Genomic DNA, 15,399 nt, shown 5'->3' on the forward strand with positions numbered 1-15,399 from the left:
AAACAAATAAATGCTATAATGACTTAAACTTGATCTAGATCAATACTTATGTTATTGTTAAGCCAACAATTAACATATATAACCAATGACAAAATAATATTCTAGTTTTAAATTCATTCATGCAAAGTACAACAAATGATAATCATTGAATTCTGACTTCGTTTGGAAACTCTCAAGCTGCTTACTAAATAATTCAAAAATGTGAAAACTTAATTCTGCCTAATAAAAAATAGTATAACTCTGAATAACTTGTTTTTGTTTTCAATATAATTGAATTAATTTTTTTTTTACATTTTGATTGAGCTTTGTTTTCTTTTATCATAATCAGAGCAAGTCCAAGTTCACGCTTTAGTATTGGTAGCCATAAGCCTGGGGAGCGTAGTCCGAGTACTGCCTGCTGCTGGGGCACGCATAGGTGGAACTGGAGCGGAGTAAGCACCAGCGGATCCGTAGCTGGCAGCTGGAGCAGCGCAGGGAACTGGAGCCAAGTTGGGCTGGCAGCTGAACAGATAGTTCTTGGGGCAAGGTGGAGCTGGCACGCTTTGGGCGCCATAGCCGCCAGAGCTGGCGCCATAGGCGGACTTGCGCAGACGGGTCAGATCACCATAGGCGCCCTCGGCCTCAGACTCCTGTGTAGCCTGAGCGACGGAGCCGCCGCTGGTGCTGGCGCTAACAGCAGAGCTGGCAACGGGAGCGGGAGAAGCCAAAGCCTGGGCGACGACGGCGATGAGGGCGAAGCACACGAAGAATTTCATCTTGAAGCTGTTGGGGATTGTCTTGACTGTGTTAACCAAAGTTGACTGATGTCATAACCGAATCGGCGTGTAGTTTATATAGTCGAACTTCTGCCTAGTTAGCACAAGTGGCTGCCACTATTCTTGGGCTTTGACCTCTTCGCCAGTGGCTAAGTTTGCTGAACAAGCGTCTTGCGCACTTTTTGGGGTCAGTAGAGTGTTTGTCAAGTTTTTCTTGAAATATTTACTTATTAAACGAAATTTTTTATAACATTTAATTGAGTGCAAAGTGTTGTAACGATAGTGGGTGGTTAATGAACCAACCTGGATTTGACTTTTATTTCTCTGGCACGTGCAAAAAAATATTTTAATTGGGCTACAAAATAATTAAATTCATAAGACTTGTACATTTTTGAATTACTCGACATTACTTAAAAGCATTTGTGATTTATGTTTATGTTGAATAATTAATTAAGTTGAATTCTGAATATTAATGCTTTTATTTAAAGAAAACTAATATATAAATTATAGCATAAATAATTATAATAAAATAAGAGCATAAGTATTTATTGTATTGTATCAAAGTTTATGACATATCTTTAGCTTTATCCAAACAAATTTATATTTAGCATATTAAATTACACTTTGCTTAGCATTAAACTTAGGAATTTACTTAACCGTCTAACATTTTATTATTATAACTGAAAATACGCCCACATTACCTTAGCAAATTTTGCATAAATATATGTAAGAAATGAATTTGAAATTGTATTAAAATAAAAAACAAATGCAATACAAGTGCCAACAGCCCGAATTTCTTTTGCATTTTTTCTTTCAGCTTGCTGCCGACAATTTATGACAGACCCAACATATAGAAACGAAGTGCGCACATAAATATAAAAATGAAATATTAAAATTTTAAAATTGTAACAACAAATGAGAAATTTCCACAAGATTTTTTTCAGTTCGAAATGCAGACAGATAAATCGCCCTCCACCAGCGGCAACCACTGGCACCACCAACACACTCACGTATGTATATATGTATATGTATATATATATATATATATATATAGTCCATTGGACCCTTAGAGCTCAATGCCTTGTAGACAATATATAAATCGAATAATGTGTGCTCTATGAAAATTAATTACGCAACTCAATGAACATCTGTTTTTATATAGTTGCCATACCCTTGGGTAGAGCATTTAAATATCGCCTCATTTGGCATCAGCGTTGGCGACGACATTGGCGCTATTTTTGAGACCCCCAAACCCGATCCCCGCCTGCGGTTTGTGTGTGTGTGTTGCAAGTGCCACACACTATTTGGAAAGATCAGGCACAGATGTTGTTGAGGCCACCATATGATTGTTTATAAGATCGCTGCACTCACTCGATTTGCGCTCAAGTATCTTCTTCGGGCTTCTGAGAAAATCTGTGTGGGGTAATTTTTGGTTTCTGTCCAAGAGGCAATCATGTGTGAGCTGTGATCTTTTGGATCGCTTGATTTGACTTGACTTGCAACTGTTGCTTGTAAAATATTCAAATATTAACCATTTTTCATAGTTAGTTGATAAATTTTTTGTTATGCATTTGCTTATAATCATAAGACTAAGACTGTTAAATTTTTAGTAAACTGGTAGACAATATATTTAGTGATCAAGCTCAAGTTTTAACATCTTGCATTATAAAGAATCTATTACTTTAATTTAATAGTATATGCATAAACAAAATAAATTAAATGAGTCTTATTTCAATCATACATATCTGACTAAGTGACTAAGTGGAGCCACCATTAAAATGGCTTAAATTTCTTTAGAAATTAATAATTTCAATATAAATTTCTTTATAAATTATTCATTATTTACCCCTATAATAAGAAAGAACACATTAAACATTAAGAATAAAACATTAATAAATGTTTGTAAACTTAAACAAAACTATTGCATATAATTAAAATTGTAATAATATAAGAAATTTATGAAGCAAAGAGTTTGCAGATAGTAATAAAAAAGAATTGCGCACAACAAAATATATACTTATTATATATTATATATATATGTATATATATAATATAAAAATAAACTAAATTCTAGCTATCAGCAGAGGCGACAAGTCTAGTAAAATTTAAATGACTAATTGTTTTGCTATAAACTTAATCTTTTCACTCATTAAATTTCAACTGCATGCAAACAAAAGTTAGTTTTAATTATAAATCACTTCTTGTATAAACATTTTAAATTCAGAAATTTACACAGGTCGTAGACTTATCATTAAGCCAATTAACTAACTGCATAGTGTCATATCTTAAATTTCTTAAATAAATAAATTTCTACAGTTTATAAATAGTTTCTTTTTGCTTTTGTTTTGAAGATTAAATCATTGAGCTATCATTAAGCCTATCAGCTTAGCTTTGGCCATCCAATTATTGTAAAAAAGACATTAAAAAGTGATTGATTGCAGACATATATACTGTCAATCACTTTCTTATGAAGTGGTTAACAATTATAAAGCATATTAATTATTCTCATAATTGAGTAAACTACATATCAACAACTTAAACTGCAGCATGACAGAGAGTCGTGCAATTAATTTGCAGTTCGTATCTCCATTTGATCTTTTGACATGGAGCACTTAACATGATGCGTCTGCAGAGCAATCAGCTCTTAATGGCCTGCATCGGCTGAGGCGTTAGCGCTGCATTACGCAACACACACACACACACATAAGAGATAAAGATATTGTTGCAACTAACTGCTTATTTATTAGCCATATTTTCTGCTCACTCAACATGCGATTAGATTATGTAAACTACGTCACGCTTTACAAAAGGCCAGACAGACCGACAGACAGACGGACAAGCGATCAACGCCTCAGTAGCCAGTACCCCAACCCCCATTTGCCGCTCTTGCTGCAGCGCAGACAATGAAAGAAAGAAAGAAGTGCGTGCCAACATGCAAAGTGGAGAAGCAAAGACAATGCAAAAACTCTCAAGCGATGACCAGCTGAGTGCAGGCCTTCAGCAGCTTCAACTATCTCACTCGCTCGGCTTGCTAGGCCTAGGCTTAGAGTTGTGAGCTGTCTGTCCAGGCTGCAGGCTGCTTTCACTTGGTCATGGTCATGGTCATGGGCTGGGCTCTTGCTGTTATCGCATTTCACAGACCCGCTGCTCGCATATTATAGAATGTTCAAGCATGTGTGTGAGTGTGTGTGTTGCTTTGTTTATCTTTTGCAATTTGTTATGGAATTTGAATTTGAAAACGAAAACGAAACGGGAAACCAGCAAGCGACCAACTGACTGACAAAAGCGATTACAGATCAAATTCTTGCCAACGTCATTGTCTCTGCATACACACACACACGCATACAAGCACATATGCTTTATCTAAGAGCGTAAGTACTTAAGAGAGCGTAATCACAGGAAAAGGCAATCGATAAGTGATGTGCACTCCAGACAAAAGCTGATAGGCCGACGTCGCCGCCTTTGTTGTTGCTCTTTGCTCTTGCAGAGCGGAAATTACAGCAAACAACTTAAGCAATGGGTGGAGCTCTTAAATTGCGCTTAAACGTTTAAGTGTGGAGTGTAAATAAAAGAAAGCCAAGGGCACAGCTAATGAAAGGCCTTGGGCACAACAAAAGTTGACAATTAATTCGTAAGGCAAATATCTGTCGTAGCGCTCGCTTTGATTGAAATTAATAAACCAGTAAGCAATCAGCTAATTTCTCTTAACTTAAGAGCGGCTAAAGTAAAAATGACGCAGCAATCAAACAGCATTAGATGATATATTTATTTATTTACAGAGACCCCAAGCACTAAAATCTATTACGATCGGCTAGCGCCAAGCGATAATGGTATTCCTTGAAGAGTTCTGGCGCCACACGATAGGGTTGATCCATTAATGATAGGTGCACAGGATCGCAGCAAGGTGAAGCAGCACGAGCTGGCGCTGGTGGCTGATAAGCTGGAGCAGCTGGCTGATAGGCTGGCTGTGGAGCAGGAGCGGCGTAGACTGGTGGTGGAGCTGGAGCAGCATAAGCTGCTGCTGGAGGAGCATTATAAATGTGTTGAGGAGCAGGCGCTGGGGCATAGACTGGTGCTGGTGGTGGTGCTGGAGCATAGACAGGCGCTTGTGGTGCATACATAGCTGGTGGCGCTGGATAACTATAGAAGGGCATGCCCACCAGCGGCAGATAACCAGCACAGGCGGGTGCATTGCAAGGAGCTGGCGCAGCTGGTGTTGCCGGCGTAGCAGGCTCAAGCTGCTCTGGCTCGGGCTCGGGCTCTGGCTTCCGGAGACAGCTTCCTCTGCCGGTTGCGTTGTTAGTGGCAAGTTGGCTTCAGTTTGTGTGTCCTGGAATTCCTGCTCCTCCTTGGGCTTACGCTCAGCAGCACCAGCGGCCAAATAAATAATCGGCTGATAGACAATCTGTGGAGCTTGGCCGCCGGCATAGCTCTTGGCAGGCTGTGCATATTCCTGCGGCTGCGTTTTGGTATAACTTTCTGCTTGTGGTGCGGGAGCGGGAGCAGGAGCAGGCGCTGCAGGCTCATAGCTAGCTGGTTGCTCATATGCAGCGGCAGGTGGCGCTGCAGGCGTTTCTGGATAGCTGGGAGCAGCTGGTGGCGCATAGCTGTCCTGGGCGGCAGGTGCAGCTGGAGCTACATAGCCAGCATCGCCATTGCCGGGGCCATCATAAGCGGGATTGGGATTAGGTGCTTCATAGGCATTGCTAGGCGGTGCACTATAGTCCGCAGCAGCTGGTGCTGGCTGCTCATAGCTGGGCTGGCTGTTAGCTGGCTGCTGGCCACCACATTGAGTGCAGCCGCCGGCGCAGTTGTTCACATTGCCCCAGAGATCGGGCAGCGCTGGGAATAACGGCAGCTGTCCATTGCAATTGTTCACCAATGTGGTTGGACCACCCTTTTTACCTTTGTCGTGGTTGTTGTTGAGCAGCAAGTTGTTGCCATTGTTGCAGCAATTGTTTTGACTGAAGAGATCATCCCACCACTTCATCAGCGAGCGATTCGTGCGTCGTCGCTCCTCATGTGGCGCCACCTGTGTGCCCGCATCGGCTAGCAGATAATACATGGGCTCACCCGGCGCTGCAATGCTATTGGACACATAGCCAGCATAGCTGGCGGGTGATGCCTGCAAGGCTGCCACCAGGCTGAGGCAGCTGCAAATCCACAGACAACTCTTCGGCGCAAACATTTTGACCTCGCGTGGCGAATACTCAATTACAACTGTCCAAGCAGCTCCGATTGCAACTCAACAGTTCGAACTTGTAGCCAAGAAACTGCCAATCTTGCAATTTGTTGCACTAACAAAAGTCGGGCAAGTTGTAAATCGAAAATAAAAAGAACTTAAAAGCTAAATAAAACAGTTCAAAGTGCAGTGCTCAACTATTTGCTTCGTACAGTAACAAAATTATAAAATATATGTTTTGGAATTTAGCAAACAATAAATTTTTAATAAATATGTTTTTCAATTATTAGCTACTCATTTTTTATTTACAAACAGTTTAAATTTAAAGTTGAGTTCAAGTAAAAGGTCTGAATTAAATATTCAAAGATATTTTCTAAACTTAGCTCTTAGTTCAATACATACATACATGAATATATTTAAATGAACTATTTATTCTATAAAATTCGCATATATTTTTAAAAATTCAGTTATGTAATTTGATAACTATCCAATGTATTTGACAAAATATGTCACCGAACATATAACTATCTTTTTTTACGTGCAAAATAATTAATAGAGCTTTCCACTTAATTTTATGCGCTTAACTTTTCAACAGAACTTTTGTTTTTCTTTTGGTTTGACCGACTTTTATAGTTGACATTTCATCTTTGATTTCGCAATCCAACAAAGCTCTAACCCGGTTAATAAATTGGCACCCAAATAGCTGTGCCCATTAATATGCCAAGTGAAAAGTACAAGTTAACAACAGCAAACTCAGCGTCTTATCTACACATTCAACATATTTGTTGCTTAAGCTATTTGTTTATTATTTATTTAAATTGTGCTACGTGCTTCACATGGCTAAGCTCTAAGCCAAAGTGGGTTCCTGTTTGATCCGTGGAGCGTGGCTGGCCATAAAGACGTGCGGCCAAGAGGAAAGCGTAATGCGCAAAATGCCAAACGGAAGCGCATTGAAAATAAAAATTGTTAACTAAACAGCAAGAAATACTGCATAACAAAATGGCATATAAAATACTTCCTTAACAACTTTATTGACGCCACTGGACTGATGAATTTTGGAGGGGGAGCGGGGGTGTTAACTGCCAGTTTATTGAGCTCGCAACCTTAAGTTTGAGATTAAATATATTTTGTTTAACAAAGATTGTTTAAGACATATAAATATAAATAGCTGACAAATTATTAGCTCAGCTATATATTTAAAAAATATATAGCTATAATTTCAAACTTTTTTGATAAGCTAAGTGTTCCATAATCTTTGAAATTTTAATAAATTAAGTGTTTGAAACCTTTATAAATTCTTCTACATATTTTTTTATTAATTTTTAAATATAGCACAAAATTTCAAATAAAACTAACTAAAAAGTTAACTAGCTACAAAAAAAATTATAAATTTATAAAATAAAAATATTTTAGCAATTTTTAAATTGAGATTTGAAGATTTACTACACTATAATAAATATACATATGAATTTAAACAAAATACAAGTTATAAACTTACAAAACTGCAACAGATTTACACAAAAAAATTTACTCTTACTTCCATTTAAAATGGAGACACTAGAAACCGGTTTGACCTTCCCAGACACGCAATTGCTCGACGGAGAGCCAAAAGAGCACAGACCAGGGTCCCAATCTCAGCCAGCACGGTATGAGGCCCTTGTAGAGAGCGAAGAAGCCTTCCTCACGCAACAGCTTGGCCACACAATCGAAGCCATTGCGATAGTAGAGACCACGGCCCGCCTCATCCACCGGTTGGTTCATCACACGCGATTTAATCACATCTGCCGGATTGCTGAGCACACTGGCCACCAAGCCAGCCACCATGGAGCTACAGAAACGCAGCGGCAGACCCTCCTCCAACTCCAGATGATGCTTCAGCATGCGCTTGCAAATATCATAGGAGCCCACATCGCCGGCGGTCATGAGGCAAGCTCTCATGCAACTCGGTCCGACACCACGCCACATGCCCAAGATTCCAGAGCGTCTATAGATGCCTAAAATTGCTTAAGTAATTAGAGCAAGAATAAATCAAATCTAATTAAAGCTTAGAATTAATTCACAGCCAAAGCAACTCTTGGCGGGCAATAGTTAGCAGTTGGGAATAAGCTTACGGACTGTTGAATTGGTGGACACATGCTTACCTATAATCTCCATGTACCAGTTGCTGGTGCGCTTGTCAAGACCCATCAGACGACGTCGCCCCTCCATCTGCATGCGCACCTTGGCAATGTCGAAGGGATTGGCCAGAGCCTGAGCAATGCAGCCGGCAGCGCAGCCGCAGAAGAATGCATGATGTACGGCCAGATGATGCTTGTTATCCGCACCCACATAGATGAACCTGCGTCTAAATATGTCGTAGAGCAGGACGCGCAGTGAATTGAAGATGAAATTGCGCGCCACCATGGCGGAGAAGCCGGCGTAGAGCGCCCTGGGTCCCTCCTCTATTAAAATGCCACGCAGTGTGCTGAACATGCGACGTGGCTTGGCGCCCGTCTTCTTGGCCTCCTCGCCATGCACCTGCATGCGCGTCTTGCCCACATCCAACGCGTACATGCAGCTCTCGGCAAAGTTGGCGCCCACAAAGGTATTGAAGTAGAGCTGCAGCAATGTGCGTGGCGTAATCTTCTCCAGCTCACCGGCTATAGTGTAGGGTTTGCCCAATGGGCCCATGTACGGTCTCATGTGCCAATAATTTCGATCATCCTTGTCCATATTCAACAAAAACACACTCAAATTTTAATATATATACCAGTTATCTTTACTCACAGCAAATTTCTAACAAACTATTTTTAACAACTTACAGTTTCAGCAAAGCAATCAGCTCGGAAAAAAACAGTTTAGTAACCCTCATCCGACTGTAGGCGACGTATCTGCTCGAATGCTGTCCAGAACACCATGGCCCAGGGACCCACACGCAGCCAATAGGGTATGAATCCCTTGTACATGGCAAAGAAGCCCTCGCCCTGCACCAGTTGGGTGAAACAGTCCATTGTGCCCTTATAGTGCAGGCCACGCCCCTTCTCGTCTATCGGCTGGTTCATTATACGCGACTTGACCACATCCGCCGGCGTGCTGATTGCCGCTCCGGCAAAGCCCGCTACCATTGCGCCCATGAACTGTATCAGCCGATCGTCCGGCATGTCCAGCCATTCCATCAAATAGCGCTTGCTCAGATCATAGCAGGCCACGTCACCTGGACAACAGACAGACAGACAGACGAGTGTTATAAATATAAATAGTATATTATGAAAAGTTAATTCAGAATTGGTTACAAGCATTTGGGGAATCTGCCTTAAAATAAAATTCTGCATTGACTCCATTATGCTTAAAATAAAAATAATATCTCGCTATATTTTTTAAATTTATGTGCATTCATTTTATGCTGAATAAAATCTTTAATAATTAGCCTTTACCATAATTTGCTAACATTTTTTTAATAATAATTTTGGTCATTTTATTTAAACATTTAATTGTTTTGCCTATTTCAAATTTAATATTTTAAGTTTATAGCGGCAAGACTTTTATTTTTTTCAAGTTAAAACTACAAGTTAACAAGATTATCAGTACATTGGCTTAAACTTTTATATTTTAGCTTTAATTTCTTAAATTCTTATGCGTAAAATGCTCAACATTAAACAAATGACTAGCAATTTATAAAATATGCACATTATGTATGAAAAGGCGACACAGTCGCAATAATTTAAATATTTAATTATAAGATTGCTAATAAGCTGTTATAATTAGCAAGATTAATGCAACATGAACAAATCAAATTAGGCGCTGATTAATTTACAGATATGAACATAAAACTTGCAAAAATATATAAATTATAAATTTAGCAAAACACACAATATACATAACTAAATCAAAAGTTAACAGACATAATCTTTAGCAAATTCAAGAGAATTATTATATAAATAGCATAAGATATGCCATAATAAAAATATAAAGCAGTGTAAAGAGTTTTTGTAATATTTATGTTTTGCTTTTTGCACCGCACAATATTTAGCAATAAATAAATAAACATTTTTTTAAATATACTTAGCTATATCTAAACCTTGGCCAACTTACCCAAAGTAACGAGCCCGCCACGCCAGGCGTTTGGCACGGTGCCCTTGCCAGAGTCCCCGCACTCCGCCCGCTGCATAAATGGAGGTGAGTGCCTGGAAGACATTGTGGATGCGCGGCGCTTCGCCTAGGAGACGCCGCTTGCCCTCCATTTGCATCTGAATCTTGATCAGATCCGTGGGCGAGGCAATAATATTGGCGGCCGCGCCTGCAGCTACGCCACAGAAGGCGCCACGAGGAAAGGTCAACTTGGGATTGCCGTCCTTGTCAGTGATGATGAGCTTCTCGCGCAGCGCATCATACATGTACATCTTCAATCCGCTGAAGATAAAGTGGCGCAACATCATGGCAGAGATGCCGCCGTAGAGCTTGTGCGGACCTTCCTCCTTGACAATGCCCAGCGCGGTGGCAAACATGCCGCGATACTTGACGGACTGGCCCAGCCTGCTGGCTATCTCGCCCTGGATCTGCATGCGCGTCTTGCAGACATCCAAGGGATAGCAAACGGTCTCGGCGGCCCAGGCGGACAGCACTGATGTGACATAGAGCTGGACGAAGGGCGTCTGGGTATTGCTGGACAAATAATTTAAGCGCACATCGTGTGTCTGCACTTGGCTGGAATTATTATTTGTATTTTCCATGGTTAATAAATTGTTCTCTTACATATAAATATCTCTGAAATAAATAGTCCTTAAACAAAATACGAAAATATACTAATCTGACATTTGTAGACTTAAATAAGTTGTGCATGGAAATTAATTAAAAAGAAAATAAAAACAACGCACATATGGCAAATGAAAGAAGAAGAAGAGTGAGAGTCTGGCATTGACGATGACACTGCACGCGACAAAAGCCAAAGGCGCGGCTAAGAACTAAATGCAGGTGTGAAGCGAGGGCAGAGGGCAGATTGGGCATAATGTTCAACACTCAACACACTCACACTCACTCACACACACACACACACGTGCGACTTTAATATGGGCGCGGCTCACAGGGAAGTTAGCGCAAGCCGCAGAGCCAGCCACTTTGTCTATGCCAGCGTCGCAGTCGACGTCGCCGTTAGCAGCTCAGTGACTTAATGAGTGTGAGTAAGTGGCGCTGTCATTCGAGAGAGGCACGCGCCCATACATTAAGCCGTCGCTCTCTCATACTCTCACACTCTCACTCGCTTTTGCTCGCTCACTAAACAAGCCGCAGCGCATTTAGCACTTTTGTTAAATTGAAAACCACTGTGCGCGCACATGGGGCAGGGGGGAACAGTTGGCTTTTGTAATTGAAAATTCACTACACACGCACAATTTACTTAACATTTCATTTGAGTTTTGTTTAATTTTTGCTGCTGCGTCAGGTCAGTTTATGGCAGCAGCAGGGAAATCTAACACCCATTGACCAACTGACCAACATTGGTCAATAACAATAGCGTTTGCTCTTTGCTGCACTTGTTACTTGTAGCTTGTGCTGACTGTACAAAGTGTGCAGCAATTTGAGAGTTTGTTGAACTGCAAAACCCGCTCCAAGCCCCAAGAGCTGCAAAAAAAAAAATTTGCAACAATCAGCTATAATGTTGGCATTAATCCGAAACCTTAAGCCTAGAATAATAAAGCATGGGGAAATTTAAATGCGCTTTAAATCATAAAATAATATCAAAACTTTCAGAAAATAAAGCGAGTATAATTGTTTTTGTTAATCCATAAAGTATATTTTATAATAATTATAAATAAATAAATATAAAGGTTAATTTTTAATACCAAAAGAATGGCAAAATATATAAATTCTAAATAAAAAACTGTATCTAATTGACTTTTTCGCAATTCCATGCTTAAGAACCACTTGAAATATTTTTATTTATAAACTGTTGCCAAACTGCCTTACAAATTGCATATACCCCAACTTGTGTAGTTCCATTCTTACATATTGAACCTTCTGAGGATGGGCTCGGGCATTCGGAGCGATTGCAAAGGTTTTTATTCATTGCAGCGATTTTCAAGCGAAACAAACTCCGATTACCAGTGCAATAGCCAAAAAGGAGAAAACTACGGAAGAGCCAACACGGGTTAACAATTGAGATTGCGCAACATTCTGTAGAATTTGTCGTGGGTGAGTCGTGGGAGTTTCTAATTGCAAATTCGAATTCGAATACAAATCTCTAACAAATCGACAGCGTATAAAAGCTTGGAGCACTGCAGCAACGGAAGTTAGTTAACGGAAGCAATGTGGGCTAAACAACAAAAGTATTTGCTGCTAGTGTTGGCACTGCTGCCACTTAGCTGGGCATTGGAGTCGAAGGAGCTGGAGCCACTGCAGCGACAGAAGCGCGCACTTACAACAATTTGCGTGGAGATTAAGCCCAGCGGACCGCAAGAGGAGCCTTACTTTATGTGCAAGGGCACAGAGTTTCCAAGAGGCAGTGCCGTTGCGCCTCAAGCACAACCGGAGCAGCTGCCTCCGCCTGCCAGCTATGCCAACTATCAACAGCATGCGTTTCCTGGCTATGGCGGGTTTTTTCCCCAGCAGCTGTCACCGCCGCCGCCAGCGCCAGCGTCGTCATATAGCCAACAATCTCATCAATCCACTGCGAGTGCATCTGGAGCGCAGCCATATGGCCTGCCAGCAATTTCTTATGCAACTGCAGGCGGCGCAGCAGCAGCTGCACATGGAACTGCAGCGAGTCCAAGCGCAACGGCCACGCCCACTACATATGCTGATGCAGCGCCTACGAAGCCGTCGCCGAGCCCGCAAAGCTATGAATCCGTTGTAGGCAGTCGCCATCAGCCAGGCATGGACGTGGACTTGATGCAGCTGCCCAATGTGGGTTTTCGCCCCGAGGAGCTGCAGCGTCCAGAGCCATTTGTAGGCGCTGCCTGGCCTCAAGCTATGCCACAAGCTAGACAGGACTATCTTGATGATCCCATTATGCGCACTTTCTATGCCAGTCTGGAGCCGCAAGTGGAGCAGGCGGTGGCTATGCCACATGCAGCGCCACTAGAAGCAGCAGAGCCACCAGCACTAGCACAACAGCCGCCCAGCTATGCGCCAACCACAGCTCCAGCTGCAGCGCCAGTCATGCCCTTGGACAGCAGTGGCTGCAACTCTTGCCAACGCTCCTGCGCCGATGCCAGCAATGGCTATGCCGCGCCAGCTGCTGCGCCCTGTCCCAGCTACCAGCCCGTCATCATAGCCATGCCCTGCTATGGACAACAGCAGCCAACGCATTATCTAGCCGTGCCCAACTCTGCGCCGCGGGAACAACTTGTTGGTGCGCCTTGGGCCTTGGGCATGGGCATGCAGCAGGCGCAGCAACCTCAGCTGGGCGCTGCTTACGGCATGAATCCGCAGGTGGGCGCACCCTTTGGCCTCGGACCCTTGATGAATCCCTTTGGCGCCTTTGGTCATCTCAATCCATTCAATCCGTTCAATCGCATGTTGGGCGCAGCTAATCCGCAGCCTGGCTTGAGACTCTTTGGCAAAGCTTTCGAGCCCAGCACCAGCACTGAAGCAGCCATGCCCAAGCCAACGACTACGCCAATGATGCTAGGAGCAGCTGCAGCAACCACCACAACGTCCAAGCCAGCAGCAACAAGCACAACTGAAGGCAGCGTAGGCGCTGCCTTTGATGCTGGTGAAGATTCCGCAGAGCAGGATGCTGAAGATGCTGAAGCTGATGAGGATGATGCCACCGAAACTGCCAATGCCAGCACCACTGAAGATGCAGAAGATGCCTCCAAGTCGGTGGAAGCGAAGGGCGCCACCGTGGAGCAAATGATCAGCAAGAGCGAGTCGAAGCTGAAGCAGGACAAGCGCAAGCGTCACAATTCCCGCTACAGCAGCAACAATCCACAGAAGCGCAAATATCTGCAGCGCTTATAGCTAGCTAGGCTCTAAGTTTATAATCCCTAAACGAATCTACAAATAAAGCTTATTAATTAATCCAGTTGTAGTGCTTGTCTTTTTATTAAAACTGTGCAAAAGTTAGTTAGCCACTAAATCGGCAAACCATAAACAAATTCAAAGCTCGGCATTAAAAACTTATGTATAAACATAACAACAATTAACTTAACAACTTAACGTATACTTAATTTTTGTTATCTTGAGCATTAGGAGATTTTTGGCATTGCAAGACTTTCAGCTAAAAATTAATTCAGTTCCACATAGTTTAGATTTATTTATCAATTAACAATAACATCAATAACTAAATATGTTAAACATGTTGCCATTTTTTGCTCAAATTAATTCAAAACCAAATTCTTAACCACAACATATTTTGAAAGCAAGTTGCCTTTTATAATAGCTGCGAGAACAAATATTAAGTATACGTAGAGTTGATCTAGACTTTTGGCGTTGCAAGCATTTATGCACAAATTAATACAATTCTCTTTAGTTTGGATTTATTTATCAATTAATTTTTATAGTTTTCTACACTGTGCGTTGAATAAATATTTTTTGGTGTAATTGTCTATTTAAAGCAACGCATTCAAAAATTAGTTAGCAACTAAATTGGCAACACGCATTACTAAATGTTAAATTAATCAAACACAAATTCTAAGCTTGTTGCCTTTTATAATAGTTGCAAGCTACAAATAACAAAAATTAAGTATACGTAGTTGAGTACACGTTAAACTTATTTGATCTTGACTTTTGGCATTGCAACTATTTAAGAAATAATTAATGCAGTGCTATATTTGATGCCATTTACTTTGCTTTTATTTACTCAATTAACTTTTATAGTCTTCAGAATTTATTTTTATTTAACGTACACTCCACTGGCCTCAGAGTTTAGCACCTGGCAACAAGCCAAGTGCAGTTTGCTGTCTCGCCTAAGTTACGCCTGGCTAGGCCTGCAACATGAATCAGTCAGTCGCCGGACTGGGGCGTTGACTATAGCAACGCCTTTCGCCTTGTCGTTTTAACAAGCTTATCAGCGAGGCAGAGGGCGTGTTAACTATTTGCCACAGCTTTCTGCCCAGTTGACTGTGCAGCGGACCCTTGAAAATTGCAACTGAAAACGAGTTTTCAATACATTTGTCACTACTTACTTTGTATGCAAACTGAAAGTTAGCTGTAAATTAAAACAAAAGAGCGCGCACTAAGAGAAGCTTCGACGCTCTTCTTAGGGCTTAAAAGAAAACAACAACAAAAAACTTATTTAATTTGCAATGCAAATTTTGTAGCAATGCAAGGCCAGAGCTTTTATTTATGCTTTATTAGTTTTTTGTTTTGCTGCGACGAACGTAACGAAAATGATTTGCGCCTTTAGAAAGAAATTTGCATATTTTATTAAATGAATTAATGTCTGTTGATTTCTAAGTCGCATGCCCCGCAGCGTGAGCCGTTAGACCCAAAACACGTGCCGTAAATTGTTATAAGCATTAACAATAACATATGCTGCTAGTTAAC

At 41.4% G+C, this 15,399-nt stretch overlaps 5 protein-coding genes across 5 annotated transcripts; 1 reads left to right on the top strand and 4 right to left on the bottom strand.

Annotated features, from left to right (window-relative positions):
- Positions 1 to 348: 348 nt before the first annotated feature.
- Positions 349 to 755, bottom strand: LOC108599928 (vitelline membrane protein Vm26Aa). Its single transcript, XM_017987186.2, is given in 2 exon segments — positions 349 to 419; positions 422 to 755. Coding segments are annotated over 2 exon segments (405 nt in total).
- Positions 756 to 4,546: 3,791 nt separating this feature from the next.
- Positions 4,547 to 5,943, bottom strand: LOC108599864 (skin secretory protein xP2). The gene is made up of 3 exons (XM_033294841.1): positions 5,544 to 5,943; positions 5,115 to 5,447; positions 4,547 to 5,037 (listed from the first exon to the last, which is right to left on the bottom strand). The coding sequence occupies exons 1-3, from the start codon at positions 5,941 to 5,943 to the stop codon at positions 4,547 to 4,549; spliced, it is 1,224 nt and encodes a 407-aa protein (XP_033150732.1).
- Positions 5,944 to 7,410: 1,467 nt separating this feature from the next.
- Positions 7,411 to 8,724, bottom strand: LOC108594521 (mitochondrial uncoupling protein 4C). Its single transcript, XM_017979725.2, has 2 exons — positions 8,079 to 8,724; positions 7,411 to 7,931 (listed from the first exon to the last, which is right to left on the bottom strand). The coding sequence occupies exons 1-2, from the start codon at positions 8,647 to 8,649 to the stop codon at positions 7,495 to 7,497; spliced, it is 1,008 nt and encodes a 335-aa protein (XP_017835214.1). The 5' UTR covers positions 8,650 to 8,724; the 3' UTR covers positions 7,411 to 7,494.
- LOC108594522 (mitochondrial uncoupling protein 4) lies at positions 8,549 to 10,661 on the bottom strand. The gene is given in 4 exon segments (XM_017979726.2): positions 8,549 to 8,640; positions 8,739 to 9,130; positions 10,009 to 10,054; positions 10,056 to 10,661. Coding segments are annotated over 3 exon segments (993 nt in total). The 5' UTR covers positions 10,647 to 10,661; the 3' UTR covers positions 8,549 to 8,640; positions 8,739 to 8,774.
- Positions 10,662 to 12,108: 1,447 nt separating this feature from the next.
- On the top strand, positions 12,109 to 13,872 carry LOC108599801 (translation initiation factor IF-2). Its single transcript, XM_017986919.2, has one exon. The coding sequence runs from the start codon at positions 12,217 to 12,219 to the stop codon at positions 13,870 to 13,872; it is 1,656 nt and encodes a 551-aa protein (XP_017842408.2). The 5' UTR covers positions 12,109 to 12,216.
- The last annotated feature ends 1,527 nt before the right edge of the window (positions 13,873 to 15,399 follow it).

Source organism: Drosophila busckii, unplaced genomic scaffold, assembly GCF_011750605.1.
Source record: "Drosophila busckii strain San Diego stock center, stock number 13000-0081.31 unplaced genomic scaffold, ASM1175060v1 hic_scaffold_47, whole genome shotgun sequence".
In the NCBI taxonomy this organism is placed as follows: Eukaryota; Metazoa; Arthropoda; class Insecta; order Diptera; family Drosophilidae; genus Drosophila; species Drosophila busckii.